Source organism: Cephus cinctus, unplaced genomic scaffold (genome assembly GCF_000341935.2).
Source record: "Cephus cinctus unplaced genomic scaffold, Ccin1 Ccin1_scaffold1847, whole genome shotgun sequence".
NCBI lineage: Eukaryota > Metazoa > Arthropoda > Insecta > Hymenoptera > Cephidae > Cephus > Cephus cinctus.
In genome coordinates, this window is record NW_014334027.1 from 336,734 (window position 1) to 359,773 (window position 23,040).

Consider the following 23,040-nt stretch of genomic DNA (forward strand, 5'->3'; position numbering starts at 1 on the left):
ACGCTGTTGGCGCTGTATGCATTATTATGACGTACCAATTCTACGCAGAAAGTTCCTAGAAATGTTGCGAGAGTTACATTACCTTTGTTATGTTATGTTGTCGTACTGTCTTTATAACTTGGATTTTCACAATGTGCACGTGAATATTTCAAAAGAGTGTCACTCGTAATTGTTTTCTTCGATTAACATCCTCGTTTCTCTACGTGAATCTACTTGACTTCTTCTAACAAAAGGCAGTCGACATGGCAAAATTTTGTCTGAGTAAGAATTGTATTTGAATCGTCATAATTTTTAGACATCGTTTTACTTTATTAGTTATAGGTTATGTTTATGCGCTGCACCATGTTCCTTGATATTTATTAACTTCTGGATGGAAATTATCCATGTAGTTTTACAGAAATAATACTGTAACGTTTTTGTGATATATTACTAAATGTAGTTTCTGTTATTGAATAACTAATACATACTCAAATGTTATAGAACATATTATGTGAACTGTGTTTTGAGAGAAGCAATGTAATGAAATTGTGTAAATAAGATCTGGTATTATTGTTTTAGAAAAAACTAGCAAACGCATGCCTGCGCGAACAAGGTACAAGATTGAGAAGAAGGTTCGTGAGCATAATCGTAAAATGAAAAAGGAGGCAAAGAAACATCCAAAAAGTAAGGAGTAGTTAGATTCCCATGTATTTCCTCAAAGTAATTACTTGTTTTCCTTGCATCTTTATAGAAAAATCAAAGCAGGTAATACAAGTACCGAATCAATGTCCATTCAAAGAGGATATACTAAAGGAAGTGGAAGCTATGAGAAAACAGCATGAAGAGGAAAAGCAAAAGTTACGGGAAGTAGCGCGGGAAGAAAAGCGACAGAAACTAGCTGGTGGCTTGGAAGGTCTTGTTTCACAAGCACAAACAAAACAGAATCTTCATACTCGTGACTCTTCTACATCGGAGACTAACAATGTCGATAATTCAAAAAAACAAGCTGGGCAACAGGAAAACTCTTTAAAAGCCTACTATAAGGAATTCAAAAAAGTATTAGATGCGGCTGATGTCATACTTGAAATTGTCGATGCTCGAGATCCTCTGGGCACAAGATGCAAGCAGGTGACATAAATAAAAATAAATACAGATAATTATACTGAAGTTCTAAATAAGTAAAACGATACACTTTGTGGTACAGGTCGAGGAAGCTGTTCGATCAGCTGGTGGTAACAAAAGGTTGGTAATTGTATTGAATAAAGCTGATCTAGTACCAAGAGAGAATTTGGATCAATGGCTCAAGTATTTACGTGCAAGTGTACCAGCTGTGGCACTGAAGTCATCTACACAGAATCAGACGAAGAGACTAGGTAATCGGAAGCTGGCTAAGAAAAAGGAAGATCTTATACAAGGTGGCACATCCTTTGGTGCTGAATTAATACTCTCTCTTTTGGGTAACTACTGTAGAAACAGTGGAACAGTCAAGAGTAGTATAACAGTAGGTGTAGTTGGTCTTCCTAATGTTGGGAAGTCAAGTGTTATTAATTCTTTAAAAAGAAGTAAAGCGTGCAATGTTGGTAACACACCAGGTAATGCATTGATTTATATATGAAACATTATATCGCATATCTGCAAGATTTTCTTAATATTTTTTTTTTTCAGGAGTCACAAAGACAATGCAGCCAGTTCAGTTAGACTCAAAAATAAAACTTTTGGACTCGCCAGGAATTGTATTCGCGGGTAAAAAGTCTGCTGATAATGTAGAGGAAGATGACTCCTCCATTGCTCTTAAAAATGCTGTAAGGATACAGTCACTTAGGGATCCTTATGGACCTGCAACTGCCATTTTAAGGCGTGTGTCTAAGCAGCAAATAATGGAGCTCTACGACATGCACGAATTCTTAACCCCAGAGGAATTTTTTGCCAAAAAAGCTGCCAGGATGGGAAAATTCAAAAAGGGAGGAGTACCAGATGCACTAGCTGCAGCGCGTAGTCTCCTCGAAGACTGGAGTTCTGGAAAAATAAGGTTTTTGCTGATTATTTATTTTTTAATTAAAATATTTCACTTATTGCTTATCCACACTTTTTCTTGTAATAGGTACTACACGGTACCACCGGAACAACCAATGTCGCAACTATCGGCCGAAATTGTCTCCACCATGGCTAAAGAATTCGATATAGAGAGTTTTGCTGCTGAAGAAAAAATGGTACTGGATAGTGTTGCTGCTGCGAGCGTTGCGGCATCTGATCCTGATTTTCCAACTCCGGACCCAATTATTCTCGAGAGTTCTGGTCCGGTAGATTCAGCAATGGAAGTTGAGGATAAGGCAGCGGTACGATGATTCTATATTACCTTTGTTAGGATGGTATCCTACTGTACTGTTTTTAATGACTTCAATGCAATTTGATTGTATGTTTACAGGAATATAAGGTAGCAACTGCAGCAAAAAAGAAAAAAGATAAAAAGCCAGGACAGCAGGTGAATCAGGAGGCGAGAAAGAAGAAGAGTGAACCTCTTTTCGAAATTGAAGGAAATCAGAAATTGAATAAATTAAACAAATTGCAATTTAAGAAACAGAAAAAGGAACGAGTTAGACGGGGTCAGTGATATTATACATATACAAAAGCAACAATATTTATAACAAACCTATTAGACTTTTAACGTAAATAATATTTTTTACTTTAGAGAAAGAAGCCACAAAATTGGCGGGACAACTCGAAGGATTCAATTTGGCATCAGAAGATTATGACTTCACAACTGATTTCACGCCTAAATAAAATATAATGACAGGTGTATATACAATAATAAAATATGAAAAAAAGAGAATAATAATCGTCAATTAATATTTACAAATTCCTATTCCACACTTTAGCTATATAAAAATTACTTTACTAGTGCTTCAGTTTCAAAGCAACAAACAAGTATCCAATGACAATAATATATAATATGTCTGACTAAGATTCCATGCGACAATAAAAATAGTTCTTACAGAGTCTCGGGAAAGATCGGCGTAGTTCGGTTAGCCTTAGCCAATACGAAGCGACACGAAGAACGCAGCGCGTAAACTATTTTTTTCTTTAAGCCGGGGAGCCTATCCGGTTAGAATCACATGTGTACGAAGGCAAGAGAAAGAGAAAGAAAATATCGGTGGAAAGAAGATAGAAAATCAAGAATAATTATCGTTCTACCAGAGAGAGAGTTGAGTTTCCAACAGTCACCTTATCTTGTACCAATAAGAAAATAAAATCTGCCACTTGCCATAATATTGTGATAATTGTTTATATGTAATAAATATAGTGTCCAAAAGAGATTTTACGTAGTGGATTCTGATATTTTCTCCTTCCATCACTTTATACGTTATAATCCAGTAAGTAACCTCAAGCCATAATTAATGTAGAAAATCATTCGAAGACAAATCAAGCCGTTCGGAATTTATTCTTCTATTCGATTCTTTTTAACGTGATGCTTGTATGAAGATCCTACAGCATCTGTTATCTGGATCATGGCTACAATCATACTGCGTTCAATAAACGCTGCATTGACCGCGAGACAAGCTAAAGGTCTCATAAGCCGATCCTCTACTGTACTCGTAGAATCGTCCAAGAATTATCAGAAGGGTGCTGCATTGTGCCAGCAGAGATTCCACTCAGCATCTAACAATACCAGGATCATATCAATTAATGGGACTTGGACTTTCTTAAGGAACTGGAGCACAGCATCCACTGGTATTAAGCTAATTAATTTCTTGGATGATAATTATTAAATATTAAACAAAGGTAGAGGTAATGCAACAACATTAATGTTTGAATATTGCATGTCATAAGATTAACTTATATAAACATACATGAATACTATTTTTTAAATATAAATGTCAATCTAATGATTGATAATAGTCTTTCGGAAATTATCGCATTCATCCGATATATTTCAAATCGGTATAGAGAGTGAGAGATCAGATAATTTTTCACTGTCATGGAAACGTCCTCCGGGTCCACCTAAGGTATGGAAGCGTATTGAGAGTGCGACGGAAAGTCGAATTAAAACAAAAGATGAAAAACCTTTAAAATTCACTGTCGAGGAAGTCCCCGTTGAACGGGTCGAGGATGCTGTTGACCTTATGGCTAATTATTTTATACCGGATGAAGTCATCTGCAACAGCCTTAGTAAGTCGAATTGCACTATCAGGTATCTCTAGCTTATATGCTTACAAAATATTGTACTATAAAATTAAATTAAAAAATTAATTTCTTGCTACAGAGATAAAGGATGATCCTTTGGCCGTGCAAGACTGTCGAGACCTTTGGAGACTCGCCCTAAGACAAGGGATCTCCGTAGCGGTTTTCCTCGAGGATTCCAGTGTGGAATTACGCGAGATAGCAGCAGTGAACGTAATCTTCGTGATGACACCAGAGGACGAGAAAAAACTGAAGAATTACAAAGTGCAGTCATTACCCGTATACATATTCTATAAGGTTTTTGTGAATCGCCCACATGTGAATAAGGATTGGGCATTTCCATTTTTTTGTAGCTTAAATCAAAACGTACCAAACCGGTGCTGGAGTATGTTTTTAGTGTAACTGATAAAATTAACGTGATGAAACACTATGGGGTCGACAAGTTCATGGCTGGTTTTGGGATGACAGTTAATCCACGTTTTCGAGGTCATTCACTTGGTGGATATCTCCTTGGATCTAGGTAAATATTAAACAGTAGGATTAACGCTGATTCTCTTTATTACTAGAATATTATATAAATTTCATATTAAATTAATGGCAATATGCTCACAGGAATGAGATTGGTAGAGAATACAATCTTCGTGCGACCGAAACATCCTTCACGGGTCCAGCTTCTCAGACTCTGGCTCTGCGTAGTGGATTCGAAATTTTATGGCAGAAAAAGTATTCTGAATTATATGACGAGAATGGAAAACCTTTATTTCCAGACGTAAAGATCGAATATTGCACAATGATGGGAAAACGGCTTGACTGAATGACTTGTAGCTATTTTTCATCAAGTATATTATATTATTTTCATTAAAATTATGATAATCAAATTTCTTCAGAACGGACATCGTATAACATTTTATTTTATCATCTCCATTGATTTATTTCTCTACGACAAAGGTGCAATATCATATTGAACTAGAATAATACTTGATATTTCAGGGATCAAAGCCATTACAGGAAATCTAAGAAAGAAAAAAGGGAATATATGACTAAGATGTTTTACTCGTACGAAATACTAGTACGACTAATGTATAGATCGATAAAAACATAAAATTATTACACCCTCCATTATCTACCGTTCATACGTATATTCAATGTAAGATAAATATATCCTAGTTCTTCTTGGTAGCCAATAACAGTCCCGTACGAATTTTCTTCGTCGATAAAACTCAATGCTGGTAAAAAGTTCGACTTGGTAGTAGTGATGGCGACAAGCACGACGACAATGACGAGAATATAAAGACTTTCAGAGCAAAAAGGTCAGGCGATCCCTTTAATGACTGTCGAAAGCTACAAGCCTGCGCATTTGCGCATGCGCAACAATTTCTATAATTAGTCATTGAATTCCTTTTGATTTCTACAAAAATTTAATTCTTGTATCTTGAAATATTGTTCGAGTCAAGTCTTCGTTCAAATGACAGAAAAAAGAATAAAACATTAGAAGGAAAAGATATCAAATAAATATAGTTTAGATATACGTTTGATTATTTGAATATCCTAAAAAAAGTCCGTTCGACTTTGGTCAAAACAGCAACTAAACACGCGATGGTCTGTGACTTCCGGTATTGAATAGATCCTTCTCCTACAGGCAGCAACTGTCTCGCTTTATTATATCCCCTTTCATAGTTTTTTCAAGGCTCCAGTTCTTCGTCGGAAGTTAAAGAGAACTATGGTAGATAGTAAAAGGATGCCAAGTGCGAGTCACCACAACGATTTTCTTTTTTTGCCATTTGACTTTGTATTCTCGGTATATTTATCGCTTTAAGAGACATTCGCATTGACAAGTTTTGATCTTCCTTGTCAAATGCCAATAGAAAGTCATATAATAATACCATAAAATGGAGTTTTAGGTTATTTATCTGATCCCATTAAATCTTCAGGCTCATTTCTCACGTTATGGGATATATACTATATGTATATGTATCTTTTCATTCCTCTATCCCTATTTCTTACTTTTATATTTCCTCGATATATGTACTTATCGCGATGTAGGCAGCAAATTACCTACCGTGAAAGAAGACTCTTTTAATATTTTACGACAAACCCAATCGTTCGTATAGAATTTTTCGATCTTGATAATGAATTAATATCCTATTAAAACGTTTTTATAAATAGTTCAGTTAATATAATCACCAATGAGGATCACTGTCACGAACATTCGACCGAGGATCATCAGTATACATATAGAGATACCGAAGAGATAGTAGTGGCCATTCCGAAGGATCAGACCTGAAAGACATTTTCCCCTTCTTTTTAGTCGCATTTCTATGTAACACCTTTTTACCCTCTAGTTCATTGGCGACGAGAAAATTGAATTCGTTGAAAACAAAAAAAAAAAGAGGCAGAGAAGTTCTACCAAGAAATTTACTTCTAGACCGCCATTGTGAGGGAATCTTGAATTCAAAATGAATTTATGGCACAGATTTTCAAAACAATCCGTACGATCGTTGCCTTCGATTCGTATTGCTGTCTTTTCCAATAGTGATACGATATATGTAAGTATTATGCATGCATGCGTAGTTTTAAAAAAAAATGTGAACAATTCCAAAGCAGACGAAATTTACAATGGCATTGAAAAAAAGGTACGAGGTTTTTTCCTCAATAAAATTGGGCTATCGCACGCGATATGACGTCGTCACCTAATATACATACATATGTACATATATTACTTACCTACTCAAAAATGGCTTTATCTAAATAAACCATATCCTTGTATACGTAAATTTCCTGTTTTCAAAGGTACAATATGGTAAGAGCAGGTGTATTATCATTTTCCTGAACAGACTTTAAAAGTAAATATAAATCATAAAAGCTAATTTCATTTAAGGTTAGAAAAATGGTCAACCTTAAAATACTCGAGGCTTAAGTTCATTCTTGCTAAGAAAAAGAAGTTCTTCTTAAAGAAGATGAACTTCCTGAGACTAGATGATCCAAGAGTTGGGATTAGGAACCATTTATAAAATGAAGGATGAAGCCTTGTCTGAATAAGGGAGATATCTTCTGCTAGAGTAGGGCGTCGGACCATGCGTACCGATGTCTGATGACTCGACGACGTCGCGATGCTTCCGATGCTGGTACTACTGTTACTCATGGCGACGGTGGTGGTGGCGACGCCGATAGTGGAGGCAGTAGCGCCTATCATAGGGTTACCTTCGGTCAGAAAATCGTGAACTGCGAAGCGCGCGCGTCCTTTACTCCGTCAGTGGTATAGCCGGGCATCGTATCGCAAGTGTCTTTTCTTTATTTTGTTTAATACAGATTAATTGCACCTTACGAAATTTCTTTTTCCAATTAGTTTCAGAATAGTTATTTATATTTATTCGAAGGAACATATCAGGATATATTTGGAACTTTTTCTATGTTTTTTTAAATTATATTTTCAATCAAGATTTTTACCCCTGCTACCATTTCAGCGATTTTTAATCTTCCTTTTTTGCTGCCTTGTAATACAATTTTATCTTGCTTATCACCGCATAAATTTTATGTATTAATATTTAACGCTTTTTAACGAGTTATAATGTCTGATGTCACTTATCATTCATTGTGATTCTTCGTAGATGATATGTCTTTGAATTCTAAATCAATCCAGAACAGTGAGATTAATTTCCAGGGCACGTAGTCAAATTCGGGATCTTCAGTGCCGTGACATCAAAGAGAGGGGTAGGTTCAAGTGACTTCAAAGAAACGTATTTTCGACGATCTTGGTCAAAAGATCAGTTTACACTGTGCAGCAATGGAATCAGGGGAAAGATAACAAGGATACATTTATAAAGTAAGTAGATGACTGTTTTAAATATTAATTTCGAAAATTTAAGAAAATATCGTTATAGATCAGATAAATTATCGTTAGACAAGACATTTCGATGGGACGAGTGAATGTTATGTACTATTAGGTTAAATTAAATTTCACTCATTAAGTTTCCTCGTTAACAGGAAAATTCGTGCGATCATTACGAATAAGGGTGGTCGGAGTTACGTCAATGGGAAATCCGTTAATTAAAATGTATAACCCCATAAGTCTCAGTCGGGGTGCTAATATCAAAGAAAAATTCTTTATAAAAATTGTCACGTAGTATAAATACAAAAGACAAGAATTTGCTAAGATATGTCAATGAATTGGCGTAAGCGAAGAATAAATAATGAAAAGGGGTTAACTATGGGAGGAAATGGCAAAGCTTTCTCACGTGGTACCTATTTACAAGGACACTCGCCTGGGGCGGAAGTAATTGTCGATTCCCACCAGTTCAATAGGAAATGAACTTTAGTGTGTTTCAACGATTGTCAAGCCATTGATTAAAAGCTTGGTCGGGTGGTCGGGTGCAACGGTGGTCTTTTTTGATTCTATCGACAATGACATAAACGACACAAAGAACGAATAAGAATCGATAAAGATTCTAAGAAAATTGAATTGCCCGGGATTTTCTTAGCGTGCGATTTAAAGGGTTGCATACATAACTTCAGACGTTAGAAGGAGCGAAAAATATGGGACGATAACTATTAATTTGAACTAGTTTACATTGAGTGCGAGACTGGTAGACTGAGAGCAGCGGCAATCCCTAAGATTTTCTATAGAATTTGATGGGGTTGCTGTTTTTCCTTTTCGGGGTTGCTGCTAGTTCCTGCAAGATAACCCCGATGGAATCGTAAAGCTTTCCCAACCACAGCAGAATCTACAGAGCTCACTACTCTATATATCCGCCCTGTACATCCCTTCGTTTCACCCTCCCACTGCCTCTATCTCTTTGCCCCCTCATCCCGAACATAGACTTCTTTATGCGAAAACTTACCGAACAAATCTACGCTTGCGAACATTTCAAGAAAGCGAAAAGACCACTCTTCTAAACGAATGCTTGAATTACTATGAGCTAAACGATGGAGTTATTGCCTTTGTGGAAGTTTATCATAATCTCTTACTAGGAGACAAATTTCACTGGTATACCAAATCTTCCTCTCAAAACCGCATTCCTTTTTGTAACATCTCTAAGCTGTTATTTTCGTATAATTTCTGGTTGCCGACCGCTAATCGGCGCAGACAAAGTCCTTGATTTTTTGTATAACACATCTCGAACGTACAATTATACGGTAATAAAAGATTTATGTCGAAGTCTTATAATTTTACTTATCGATTTGTATATAAAATTCACTTTTGTCATCGTGCCTACCATAAGAACTCATGTCTGAGGGATAAATTTTGCAATACATGTTTTTTTAAAGACAGTATAGACAAAATTGTAAAAGGTTCAGGACAATGCTTAAGATGTCAAAAAACCGTGGGTAAAGTTTTCAAATTTACGTTATATCTTTTACATTTTTCATGAACTTCCATTAGTTATATAACCTATAGAAACATAGTCATACCCATGAAAACGTCTCTAAAATTGAACTTTGACCTTTGCATCCCTCACCATTCGATTCCATAACTGATTCAACTAAAGTCACCAACTTTTCAATGTAATTTAGCAGCAATCACTCACGTCCCTCTTATTCTGTCCCATTGATACTGACCCTAATTCTCCTTTCAGATTACACTGGAAGAGTTCGTCATCTATCAAAGTAAAGGTCCCCGCGAAGGCATCTTCAAGAATTACAAGCCAGGAGGTCATCTTAAACTGCCAATAAGAAAAATATTACGAAAATGTTCATAGCTGTGTCACTGATTGAAAAACCACAAGCGGCTAACTTATAAAGACTATATTTGAGAGTAGAGGTCAAGCGAAGGTCAGGTCAAGGTCAAGGAGGAAGAAAAGAAAAAAAAAGTGCGGCGATGAGTGTTTCGTTCGAGAAATATATGAAGAGTGAGAGCACAGCTCGTGATAGGTATAGGAAAAATGGTAACTTTGTCGTATGAGATCTACCTCGATAATGCGATTTACCATTTTTTTTATACCAGAAATGATCTGCATTTTGATTGACACATGCATCGTACTTGGAATACAAGGTTCAAGAAAAACTCGAAATTTCGAGACACCTAGCACTAGAGTTTTAAGCCATTACAGCTCCACGAGCTTAGCACTGGAAGTATTTAAAAAATGTGCGTTAAATATCAATTTACAATTTCTTCCACCGCTGGGCATGCTGTGCTGTTGGTAATGGCTATGCTAGGTTGAGATAGCTTAGAACTACAATACTAGATGCTTGAGCGCTTCGTTTTTTTAAGCCTCGATTTGCAAGTATGTAACACGTGTTAGTCTGAATAGAGTATAGAGTTACTGGTATATGAAAAATAGTAGACCCGCATTATTGGGGTAAAACGCATATACCGGCAAAGCCTGGTAGAGCACATACGACAATGTTAGCAAAATAATGAAGATGGAGGACGATCTTCAGGTGTTGATCTTGCGGAGAGTCCTCTTGGCGTCATGGAGCTCGAGGATGTCCTAGAAGATGTTGTCAATGTAGGAGCCAATAGAATATCAGGATTAAAAACGCAAGTAGGACGAAATATCAGCGAACACTTCGAACCTCTTAGTAGCGACAGCGTTTTTTCCCTCGCTGCGGGAAACGTCGCCGGAAGTGGTGTCAGTGCCGGTAGTGTTGTTAGTGTCGGTGCTCCTGGCGATGCAGGTTCTTCTGGTGATAGTGATGACGGCTGCGGCGGCGGGGCGGCTTTAAGAAGCGTCGCTGGTGCTGCTGCGATGCCCGGAAATGGCTCCAGCGGATTCTACCTGGAATCAGGGTACCCAAACGTCACATCGTCAGCTGCGAATGCCTCCAACGAGATAGACTCCTTTTATTTTTATGAGGTAAGTCAATAACTTGTGGATAACTAGAATTACTTGTTGTTTATCTAATTATTTGGTTATAGACGCAGGTCACATTTAATTGCCAATGGCCATAAGTTTTACTGTGGCGAATCTTCTGATAGGGGAAAATGAAGAATACAATGGATAGCAATTGAAGTATACTCATGTATATTAATGCTATGATAACTCTGAAGGATTGGTCTGATATTTGGAAAAAAATTTTAATACAGAGAGATCCACAAGGAAATTCATGACATTCGATAGCGCCAGCTTCTGTATACTTAAACATGAATGCTTCTGTGAGAGATCTGATAGCCCTTGTAAAGAATTGAAAAGACTCGTGTTACAGGTAGAGGCTTACTTTTTCCAAAGAGTTATCGCAGAATATATAGCATATATGTATTATAGATCCGATGGGTATATACTTCCTGGAGAGGGAAATTTCACGTTCAATTACGTTCCTGGTATAATGAGTAGGACGTGTGTCGAATTATGTCATAATGAAAAAACAACTTGATAAGTGAGAGGGATTATTTATAACAAATATTATCCCAGGAGATGATATTCATATAGGGACCGACCACTTGGTGACAAAAAACAATGAGAGATCAACACGTTAACCGGAAGGTAGATGGTACCAGTTAACAGGGTAGGACCGGAAGGGGTTATAGAGGCGAGACAATAAAATAGTCAGAACCTATTAAAACAAGAAGAATCGGTCTCGGGGGCTCTTTTGGGTTCGCCTGAGTAGTCCCTTTGAATGCGCCAAGGGCGCTTTCCGGGGTTGGCAGTTGCCAGTAATATCCTTATTTAGGATGACCCAGAGAATGAAGATGCTGGGAGGATTCCTTGGCATAGGAATACTAATACTATAGTCCATGTATTCAGTATGCAATAGCTGGTTCTTCAGATGGGATGTGATGCTATCAGATGCAGTACAATGTTGTATAGGAAGAAGTCTCTTGGCATCCTTCAAACAGACGTCACCCAATAAAATTTTGATTTGAAAAAGAAAGGAAAAAAATGTCTTTTACTCTAAGAAAGATAATTCTATTTATTCGACTTACTGCTAATGGAAGAGGTGGACCTTTGGTTAAAGTTGCGCAACAACTGTTACGAAGCTAGCAGTACTATCTTCGAGGACGAGGAGAAATGGGCTGAGGGTATGACGATAGGGCTGAAGGCCATGGGCCGAGGGTTCGAGTCTGAATGTAATAAGGGAGACACCAGAAGTGAATGGGTGTAAGAGGAGAAAAGGGAAATATACCTCGAGAGACTTAGAGGAAAGTTTTGAAACATAGAGAACGGAGAAACTGTTACTGAAACTGGCTGTGTGTTTCGGTAGAGAAGTATATACATATAGTTATAACACCTCAGCTTACTCCTTATTTGGCTAGTTATTTGAATGCTGCCGTGCCATTGAATGGTGTTCGCCTTACTCTCGATTAAACTAGAATCTATCGAACGGCCAACTCCAAATCCTCTACAAGTTAGGTTAAGTGGAAACCGAAGGAAATTCTATTACATTTATTTAACTGTTCTGACAGATAAGAAACAATAATTGAAATCGATAAAGAAGCGGCTTTCCATAATTTTTATAACGATTCGTTATTTCCGTCGATAAAGAAGCAACGAAGCATCCACCCTTCTGATAGATATAATACTAGGGATAAGATAAAGGGGGGATTACGGTGATTCCAAGAATATCTCGATATCATGAAATTCCAAGAAAAATGTTACCTACCTCCTAGCATCTTCGAGCAATTTTTCTTCATCCCCTTCTCACTCGCTAAATTTTAACAATTGCTATTGTCTCACGAGGCATCCCTACGATCGTATCATCATTCAAATTTCCCGCGTCAATTTCGATATATCCGAGCGCTACGAAGAACAACTAAAGAACCATGAAGGAAAGAAGATACCGGATATGACCACGGAACAGGAAAAAGGGCTGTTTTTTTTTCGAAGGGTTCCAAGTCGAACGCGGGAAAATCTCGTCGTAGACGTCGCGACGCTCTTGACGCTCTACGCCTTTAACGAGGAAGAAGCCCTTTCGAGGGTGCGATCAAGACGTTTGATTTTCTTTACGACTTCAAACGCTCCTTCTTCCGGATTGAAGTCTACTAGCCACGAAGACAATAGGGTGATTACAGGACCCACTAGCGACGTATAGTAATGTTCATAACCTAACCTCACTTCAATAATAAGTCTTTCTGTTTATTTTCTTCATCCACATAAATAACATAATATTCCACTGCCAAAGTGAACAACTAGACGATTCGTTTTATAAATAAATAACATAACTTCACTTAATCATTTATTACACAATGGCTTTTTTGTATTTTTCCTCTTTCACTTATATATACACAATATCTTTTATCTACTTCTTCTAATTCATATATATCATTCTAACAGGAGTATATTTAAGCCAGTCAACGCAGCGATACGTAACTACCAATTTCTCATGGATAATACTAAGTATGAATATAGCTCATTGAGCTATATACATATATCACAATGCAACTAAAGGCCTAGCACAATGATAAAGGAGCGTGCGTGCTCCCGCGGCCGTTCTAGAAAACGAGAGCTATTCGCTTCTCCAGAGTTTCCCCCAAGCCTCCACACCCATCCCCGTATAAGCACCACGACGCGTTTAGACCACCACTACAGAAACTGTTCCCATCTTGAAAACGGAAGGAAAGCTCTTTGCGACTCCACTCGGTCTTCTATCAACAAACATGCCTTCCCTGTGGTTAGAGGTTATTAATGCTACTGATATATATATTTTTTATGTAAGCTTTATGTATATGTTAAATAATTTATTTTTAGGTTATAATAAAAATTCAAGCTGCGTTATCAGTTTATCGCACGTGCTACTTGCGTGCATCTGATAAACGTGTACACGGGGGAGGAACGATACGGGTGATTTCTCCAGGAATAAACAAACACATGTGGAGGATATATGGTATGCGGGTTTTATCGAAATTCTTAAAACATACGGTGGCACGCTACCAAACTTCTAGATAACGGAGTGACCGTAGTGTTGCTGATAGTGTACGTGGATAGAGGATGGCTTTGTGCCATTTTAAAATGTTAAGTAAATCAAGGATGGCACAGAAACAAGAAAAGGAATATAGGGAGGAACGCTTGAAAGCAATTTCAAAGAAAGAAGAAAAAAAAAGAAAAAATAAAACCTTAAGGGATGAAAGTCCTCTGGGGAAAAAAAATTGTCCACTATCTATGAGAACATTCCAGACATGACTTCTATAGAGAAGGTGGATGTCACGTGAAATTTTTATTTTGAGACAACAAATTTTGAGATCATCCTAGATATTTTGTCCTGGGTGCTGCGAGGTGACTGTAACCTTAATATTTACTGCGACAGTCTTACCATTTCGTGTACGTAGTGGTCGAAGATATCCTGGTGATCGTCCACGTAGCCAGTGCGATGACCTGAAAGATTGGTGCACTCGTATAAAGAAAAATGGATAAAAAAAATTGCAAGAAAAAGAAAGAGAAGTGTTTCGAAGGTAAAAATTACTACTTGGAATTTTTATGTATGATATTTAAGGACGTCAATGAATTTCGACGCCTCGGGAAGATATTTAGAGGTTATACTCGGTGGAGTATGTTCGGCGTTAGAGTACTTCACGCAACGCCTTGGGAAGAATTTCTTTGGTCTTCTTCTCATAATATATCCGAATGCCTCCAAGCGCCAGGACGATACCAACGTCGTAAACTGGGATTCGAGCTTGACTTACTCACTGCTTTTCCACCGAGTATCTACCAGAGTCCTGTGACTGACTCAGTTTAAGCCAAGTATTAACTTCCTGACCCTTTGGCGTTGGCATCCTCATACTCCTCATCCGACCTCGTCCTCTATATCCGGAGTAACTGCACACTTCTCACTATTGTGATTACCTGAGATATTTCTCTTGCAAATAAAGGACGATAAATCCACCTGAAATGATAAATTAGACAAGATCTAATAACTTTCTTGATAAACGTCATAACAATATTTTGCCTTATCAAACTGTATAATCACTCATCCAATATTCAATTAGTCGTACAATCATTTATGTATTCGTAAATTAGTATCGGTAATTTCACATTGAGTGTATCAAGAGATCAACGAAGACAAGGCTTGAAAAGAGCATGTGAGATGCTGAATATTGAAATCAAGATTTTACTGGAATCTCGATAAAGAAGAAGGCGTGGGAATTATTTCAATTGATCTCTTTCTCTCTTTTCTCTTGCTCCCTCTTCAATTTGATAAAATCATCGAAAAAGTACGAGCTCTCTTGAATCGCCTACAGACCATCGATGAGAAGCCAATCTTCTGGAATCCCTAGAAGTCGCTGTGTGGTATAACCGAAGCATCGCTGTGACTTCACCATCCTGACGAATCATAATTTTCAAGTTTATTATATCAGAAATGAGTGCGGCCACATTATTGTTATTTATATATTGAATCGCCACTTATATACCAGAGGGCGAATATTATTTTTCCATCTTTATTTTTCCCACGGTTCACTTTAAACCAACGCAGCATCCCTCGTGACGTCAAAGCACCACAAAAGCCGTTAAACTTTTCTTTCACGCTCCAAACACGTTCCTACAAAAATAATAATTATTACTAGCAATAATGAAAAATCATTTTTATAAAAAATCAGGAGATTCAAGGACAAAGTGAATTACGTAACAGACAAGGACACTATAATAATAATAATAAGAAAGTATACTTAACTCCAAACGTTATCACTGTCACTATCATGGACGTTACCATTAGCATTAGCGTTAGCATTAGCATAACTGCGTGGTAGGGGGTCAATGGACTCCTTACTTAACACAGGGAGCCACAACCCTTGCACTTCTAATACTTAAATAACTTTAAGAATTTATTGCTCTCACGTCCCGGCGAAGAATGTATCTCAGCATAAAAAAATTCAGATACATTTAAAAAAAATATCTGTTGATAAATTCAACAGTACGATTCCGTCACAGCATCTATAGGAATCACCTGTAGAGAATTCCAAAAAAAAGATGTATTCAAGGTAAAACCACTCCACTCCCAAGGGAGGCACCCTAGGTCGTTTGTTTTCTTGGTATGGTATGAGGACTGTCCAGGACACAAAAAAAAAGTTGCGAGGGTCTACTACAGGAATGAATTCACGACGAAGACTGATGTGATTCGACTGTACTGCTGGTCAGCCAATAGGATATGACTCGATAAAAGATAAAACTGTGAACTGACTGTGGATATGATATATATGTATGCATATGTATCTATGTATCTATCTAAATTTAATTTCCAGCAGTGAAATTAACAATAAGTTAAAAATCAAAAATTTCTTAATCTGCAATAAAATCATTGTGATTTCTTTTCACTTATTGTTTCAGACGGAGCAGTTCACTGTACTATGGTTACTGTTCGCTGTAATCGTTGCTGGAAATACAGCCGTCTTGGTCGGTTTGCTATTAGGAAAACGTCGAAAGTCACGTATGGACTTTTTCATTAAACAGCTAGCATTTGCAGGTTCGTATCAAACACTTTGCAGGGATAAGAAGTAATAAGGGAAAAGGAGAAAGAAGAAGTAAAGGAGAATGGGTAGTTGGTGAAGAAAGAGCATTAGGGGAATACGTGTCATTCAGACGTGCGACATTTTTCTCTTCAGTGCAAGTGCATTTCTTTGTACGACATGTACTCATTCTTCTCATCTCTCGTTCACACATATTCTCCTCTTGATCTCCCAAACTCTCTCTCTCTCTCTCCCTTTCTTTTTATATCTTTCTCGCAGTTGATCTTCACGAATCGCGCGTAAATCAGATTACCGGAAAGTGCAAGGCATTGTGCCCTTCCAGAGCGTCTCACTCGTTCGGTGGGTTCGCTATAGAGATGAGAGAAGATTACGGTACGATAAAATGGTGGAGAGGTCGTAGAGGTCAAAAGCTAGGAGGAAGCACGAGATTTCGATGGTTTGCGTGAAAAAGGGATGAGAGGAAGAAAAAAGTGGTATAAAAATACAACAGTTCTTACGTATTTGGCCGACGATGCTGATACTAGTAGACTGAACATTCATATACACTGTATATAAATGTAATGATTCCCACATAGGTCTCGCGGAGTAGACAGTAGTTACCAGCAACAGCATAATGTTTATCTGTAACGTAAATACGTAAACGTTTTTTTAGTGTCAATTCGAAATTGCATCGTCATAACAAAAAAAAAATGTGACGTGTTACATATTTCAATAAGAAATAATAATTTTCGTGTAACTTACGTGTAATTAATGTTTTACGTAAAACGTTATGTATTTGCTGGTAGTTCAATTAATTTGTAGAACAACGCTAGTCAAAATTAAAATTAATTATGGATGAAAAGAGTGATTTCTATGATAATCATTGAAGCTTTTAAAGCCACTGTCTTTCTTGCAACGAGAGATCTTTGGTCTGTATGTTTAACATGTGTTCTTGACAGTTCGTAAACAATGCAATTTTTAAAAACTCACATACCGCCCCGCATACTATTTTCGTTACTAATTGTAAGTATGCATGTACGTGGATTTGCAATGGCAAATTTTTTAAATTTTAACTTATATTTTTTGGATCTTATGGAAAGCTACTAGTGATTTGCTAAGGATGGCATTGTTTGAGATTCTTCGAAAAAATACATTGAGTTCGTGGACTGACTATATAATGGAATGTATTGTTTAATAGCCAATGAAAATCTAATTACAAGCCGTCGGGGCGAAGCTTTGTTAAGTTAAGCGAAGCTGAGTACATTGAAGGCGATTCGCGAAATTCGATACATTATACTGGCCAGTATACGCTAGTGTCAATTTTGTGTACTCGAGAGTGAGCAAAAACTTTATATTATGTATAAAGTTCAATACTAATCGGTTTGACAATTTTACAGCAAAAGTCGATCTTTTGAATTTGTTAAACGTGACGGAAAAATTTCGAAGCATATTAATAGCTTTTGAAAATTTGGATTTACGAGAAAATCATGCAAATGAATTTGCTGAGCTTCTTTTTTCTTGAACGTTTAAAGGGATTTTTGTTATTTTTCATAAAATCTATTAAAACAATATTTGTTGTGTTACTCACGCTGCTTTACTTTTCAGATTTACTCGTGGGTCTTATTTCCGTGCTGACCGACATTGTATGGCGAACTACCGTAACCTGGCATGCTGGTAATGTTGCCTGCAAACTCATAAGATTCATGCAAGTCGTTGTTACATACAGCTCGACCTACGTTCTTGTCGCACTCTCCATTGACAGATACGACGCCATTACTCGACCGATGAACTTTTCCAGAAGTTGTAAGTATTAATGATCCGTTAGATTCAAAGGGATTCCCATTCATACTCAATCAAGGATTATTGATGAGATAGGGTATGTCCGACAATAGATACCGAAATTAAAATATCTTTGTTATTACTTACTACTACGAGCGATCAGTATCCGATCATCAACTGCTTCAGTAGAACACTGCGCTGACAGCAAACGCATTCGATTGGTCAATTGATCGTACTTCTTTCGACTGCTGTAAAATTTGACCAATCAGACGTATTTGTTTCCTCAGCTGATCACATCTACTACAAGTAATTGACGCGAAATTTAAAAATTCTTATGCATTCATATATTTTAAATCCAAGCACATATACTCTGCTTGCATAAATATGCAATATATACGGTTTATGAGTGAATTAAAGCTGATACATCACAATACAACAGGAAATTTGTCTTCTGATTCTATTTAGCAACGGTGTTGGTTAAGAGCGTCGCTTTAAAGTCTGCACGAGAATCCGTCGGTAAATCACAGTTTGGCCAAAACGGCTGTGGGTGGTAATTTAAAAGAAATCTACGGGCGTCCCATGCCCTTTCACCCTTTCACCCCACCCATTGCTGAATGGTGGGCGAAAAAAGGGTGGGTTGGAAAAAGTGAGCTTGGGGGTCGACGGGAAGTTTACAAGGACTGCGAAGGGAGACAGAGTAGGGTACATACAGAGCTTCTCGAGCGCGTCTGTACGCGACGAAAGAAATTATGGCGAGGTCGCGAGGTCGCGAAGTCCTTATACAGGATATGCATAGATGGAGGGATCGTGGTTGAGGGACTTTGGCGGCTCGGGGGTTCGAGGGGCCGCCAGCTTGTCTGGAATCGCGCTTTCACCCTCTCGCATTAGCGTGGCGCGGGAGGACTAGGGGTTGTGTGATGGCTTCGATGCTTTTTGCTGGCTGCGACCGCTCGTAAAAGTCCGACGGAAGAGGATGAAACATTTTTACGCGGCAAAGTCCTCGGATTGGCGACTGGGCGAATGTACGAATCAGCGAGAACCGTAATCCTTTCTTTTTTTTTTTTCTAGTTTTTTGTCACCCATCATACACCGGATACGTATTGAGAATCAGTATGCGGTTTTCTACTATTTGAACCGAGTATCAATTTCATTTCCATATTTTGACCTTGTGATCTGTCGGGTATGGATAGTTTATATCGCACATTTTTTTTTTAATATTCAACGTCAGATTTTTATTTCTTTTTCACGCATTTTATGTTAACCATTGGGGAATGACATGTTCCCTCAACTTGAAATGTCTTTTTCGTTGAAAAACACTTTTTTACTTTTTTTATTTAATTCCAGGGGCACGTGCCAGGGCGCTGGTTGCTTCCGCTTGGGGACTATCCGTGTTATTCAGTGTACCTATAATTTTTCTCTACGAGGAGAAACTCATTCAGGTAAAAATATGATCCTTTCATTTTCTCTCTCGCTTGTCGAACCTTTTCATTTTTGCTGTTGCCCGTGTCCACTTCTTTGTAGCCTACATCATTATTTACTTTATTGCTATCAAACAATGTAAAGCGAGAGAAGGGAGAGTAAGGGATAATGATCAAAGGAAGATGAAAAGACCTGTGATCTTTCTCACCAACCTTAAAATGTTTATACTATTACAATACTGCGCTGTATCGTTATTAATGAAAAATATTAATTACCAGGATACAACACAGTGCTGGATAGATTTGGGCACCCCGACCCAATGGCGGATATACATGAGTTTAGTAAGTTTGACACTCTTCATCGCACCGACTCTCATCATTGGCGGTTGTTACCTGGTGATCGTCGCAACTATCTGGTCTCAGAGTGGAGCTTTAAGACAAGGTCCCACATGTGGGTCATCATCATCGCCAGGTACAGCTGCTGTTGTATCCGTAACAACCGCTACAGCTTCTGCAGCATCCGTAGCAGCAGCGGCCGCTGCTGCTGCTGCCCGGGCGGACACCAGGAGAGCCTCCTCCAGAGGTCTTATTCCACGAGCTAAGATTAAAACAGTCAAAATGACTTTTGTCATTGTCTTCGGTACGGAACCCTACTGTTTTCAATTATTTATAAGCAGTAACTTACCCGACACCCTTTAGAATCATTAACTACCTTACAGTATTCGTGCTCTGCTGGAGCCCGTACATCATTTTCGACCTTCTTCAAGTATACGGCCACATTCCTAAGACCCAGACTAACATCGCCGTAGCCAGTTTCATCCAGAGCTTGGCACCACTCAATTCTGCTGCCAATCCGATCATCTACTGCCTCTTTAGTACGCCCCTCTGCAAGAGCATAAGGTCAGTATTTATAGGTATATGTGTCATATGTTTTAAAGACATAGATATAAATATAAGAAGAGATATGGACAAATACAATTAAATAATTATCACGACTTCTATGCAGTTTGTGATTTTTTAAAATTTGTTCTCACTTTCCACGAGTAGCCACACCTCTGTTACATATTGATATAGAGTGCAGCATCTGTACCACTCATACTACCATAAATCCTCTGACAGTTTCTATCTCATTCTATCTTGGGCTTCACTTATACAGGAACGTCCATGCAATTTCATGGGTTTCTGGATGGTGTCCTGTAAATTCCCATCGGCGCTTCGGCAGTCGTGACACCACTCACCATCCTACCAGGACCACCAGGACTGTCAGAAGTACTAGAACCACCAGGACTACTGTCACCACCTCTCTCATGGCTCACTCTTCCCGTAGAAGTGCTCATATCGCCATGCTGCATCCCACCACCAGAAAACGCGTTATGGTTTCTCTCGTTTAAGATCTCTAGCTGTCTCCCTCTCTCTTCACGTCTCTCCTCTCTTTACTCATTTCCACTCCATTCCCCTTCATGGCTATCATACCCATCTACGATACCGGCCATCTTATCGATTCTCTATGTCCGACCTATTTCTGCGTCGATATGCCTTTTGCTAAAAAAAAAAAAAAAGAAGCGGAACAGCAAAGATATACAGTGACATATGCGCATAAAGAAGAAATGTAAAAGAGGCAGAGGAAATTTAAAAATATTTTTTTTAAATATTACATTCCGAGGACATTCAGATCCTTCATTTTCGTAATTTCTAAACAAATGTCGTGAACGGGTGACAGATAAGAGTCTGGAATAAACATGCCCCTTACTTGGCCCAGAAAATAACGTTTAGCAAATTTGAATCGATACAGAAGCTGAGAATTCATATAAATACCAATTAATGTCAATATATAATTTCTTATTAAATTTTAAGCTCTAGTTAAATTATGATATTTTCAAATCATGAAGATTCTTTAGGAATTTAAGGAGCTTAAAAATTAATTAACAATGTCACGACTGAAGCTTGTATCAGATTCGAGCGTTAAAACGGTCATTATAAATAAATCTGTAATAATTAAAATATAACTGTGTGCATTCTTTTCAAAAAAATGGTAAAAGAAGATTGCCATAATGTAACAGGACGACATAAATGTTTTTCGCTCAAACGAATATGACATTTGATTTACTTATTCCATACTGGCCATTAAATAATGTACCATTTCCTCTATTGCACTTACATTTCATAAAGTAACCTGTAAAAGTGACTGTAGGAATATAACCGTAAAGGGATATACCAGCAATTCTGTAGATTTATATTTGGAGATTGTAAAAGGTACGTAATATATGTATATTGACCTTTGATTTCATTTCGACCTTGGATTGTTATTTTATATACTGTACGACAATTAATATAACTCAGATATATTCAGGAGATAAATGTTACTGTACGTTATTTTCAATGTACGCTCGTATAGCCCGCGAAATATGAAATTTTAAGTCTGCTCGACCATAAAGATTTTCTCGTTTGCTTTATTGCCTATCCTTCTGGCAATAAAGTTAACGCAAAGAAGAGTCGCGGGCTCGGCGAATGACCAAACAATCGAATCCCATAACCGATAGCCATACGGAAACATTCCGAATAGATGGAAAGATACGCCAATATGATGCCAGTTTCGCGTTATTTGAAATCTCACAGAAATTTTTACGTCGCGAGGAGAGACTTCAGGATTGTTATTATGTAATACCACTGAAAATGTGCCACTGGAGGATACATATGTGTCAAGAGAACAACAAATTTGCTTCACTGAATGTTCACACAAGGGAATGTCCTTTTTTGAGCTTGAAATTTTATTACGGTTATAATTAATCCATTAACTTTAATTGCAGGAACTTTTGATAATGAGGGTTCGCTAAACATTCTTTTTAATTTCTTTCTAAAGGTTTATTTACTCTTTTTTTCCATTGGATCGTTGATAATCATTAGAGAAGTGAAACGTTAAGAATTATTGTTATCGCATTTGTGATGTGTTGCGAGGCTAATATGAAATTTTTCTATAAATAGTAGGAAAATGTTACAGCGATAATTGTCTGTTCCAGATTTATTTTATAGACTTCTTGTCTCTTTCGTAAAACAACTTTTGAATTTTTATATAAGTGGTGCCATCTGTCTGAACACTTTAATACTTTTCTGGTGGAAAGTGTTTGTATATTAAAAAGAAGACCATCTATAGGTAGAAATGTATAAAATATATTCAGTATTCAATGGAATAGTTTATTCGTTATCAACGCATACGAATCATACTATTGTTTAGGATTCTGTTAACGGAAGTGGCGGAAGATGATGAAACATAACAGAAAGAAATGAATGAAAAGAAAAAGGAATATTGCAGTTTTATTAATTACTCAAGTGAGTTGTGCAATTCATATAGAATCCAAGCAGGAGTCTCCATTG

At 37.5% G+C, this 23,040-nt stretch overlaps 3 protein-coding genes and 1 long non-coding RNA gene across 8 annotated transcripts; 3 read left to right on the plus strand and 1 right to left on the minus strand.

Moving 5' to 3' along the window:
* Positions 1–102: 102 nt before the first annotated feature.
* Positions 103–2,809, plus strand: LOC107273865 (guanine nucleotide-binding protein-like 3 homolog). Its single transcript, XM_015752457.2, has 8 exons — positions 103–261; positions 559–663; positions 731–1,107; positions 1,184–1,571; positions 1,645–2,008; positions 2,081–2,315; positions 2,405–2,582; positions 2,669–2,809. The coding sequence occupies exons 1-8, from the start codon at positions 243–245 to the stop codon at positions 2,758–2,760; spliced, it is 1,758 nt and encodes a 585-aa protein (XP_015607943.1). The 5' UTR covers positions 103–242; the 3' UTR covers positions 2,761–2,809.
* Positions 2,810–2,960: 151 nt separating this feature from the next.
* On the plus strand, positions 2,961–5,051 carry LOC107273866. Of its 2 annotated transcripts, none has more exons than XM_015752458.2 (6): positions 2,961–3,350; positions 3,460–3,708; positions 3,925–4,146; positions 4,241–4,437; positions 4,512–4,678; positions 4,771–5,051. In XM_015752458.2, exons 2-6 carry the CDS (start codon positions 3,486–3,488, stop codon positions 4,970–4,972), a joined length of 1,011 nt encoding a protein of 336 aa, XP_015607944.1. In that variant the 5' UTR covers positions 2,961–3,350; positions 3,460–3,485; the 3' UTR covers positions 4,973–5,051. The 2 variants fall into 2 exon arrangements, with proteins under 2 accessions (XP_015607944.1, XP_015607945.1); XM_015752459.2 differs by having other exon boundaries at positions 4,241–4,422.
* On the minus strand, positions 4,897–5,346 carry LOC112495272. The gene is made up of 2 exons (XR_003061653.1): positions 5,286–5,346; positions 4,897–5,171 (listed from the first exon to the last, which is right to left on the minus strand). It is a non-coding gene; the product is annotated as an uncharacterized LOC112495272 (long non-coding RNA).
* Positions 5,347–7,495: 2,149 nt separating this feature from the next.
* LOC107273816 (cardioacceleratory peptide receptor) lies at positions 7,496–21,276 on the plus strand. Of its 4 annotated transcripts, none has more exons than XM_025091165.1 (9): positions 7,496–7,981; positions 9,732–10,026; positions 10,519–10,952; positions 16,353–16,488; positions 18,077–18,274; positions 19,595–19,689; positions 19,948–20,308; positions 20,388–20,568; positions 20,825–21,276. In XM_025091165.1, exons 3-9 carry the CDS (start codon positions 10,569–10,571, stop codon positions 21,057–21,059), a joined length of 1,590 nt encoding a protein of 529 aa, XP_024946933.1. In that variant the 5' UTR covers positions 7,496–7,981; positions 9,732–10,026; positions 10,519–10,568; the 3' UTR covers positions 21,060–21,276. The 4 variants fall into 4 exon arrangements, with proteins under 4 accessions (XP_024946933.1, XP_015607840.1, XP_015607839.1 ...); XM_015752354.2 differs by having other exon boundaries at positions 10,537–10,952; XM_015752353.2 differs by lacking the exon at positions 7,496–7,981 and having other exon boundaries at positions 9,912–10,040; positions 10,537–10,952.
* The last annotated feature ends 1,764 nt before the right edge of the window (positions 21,277–23,040 follow it).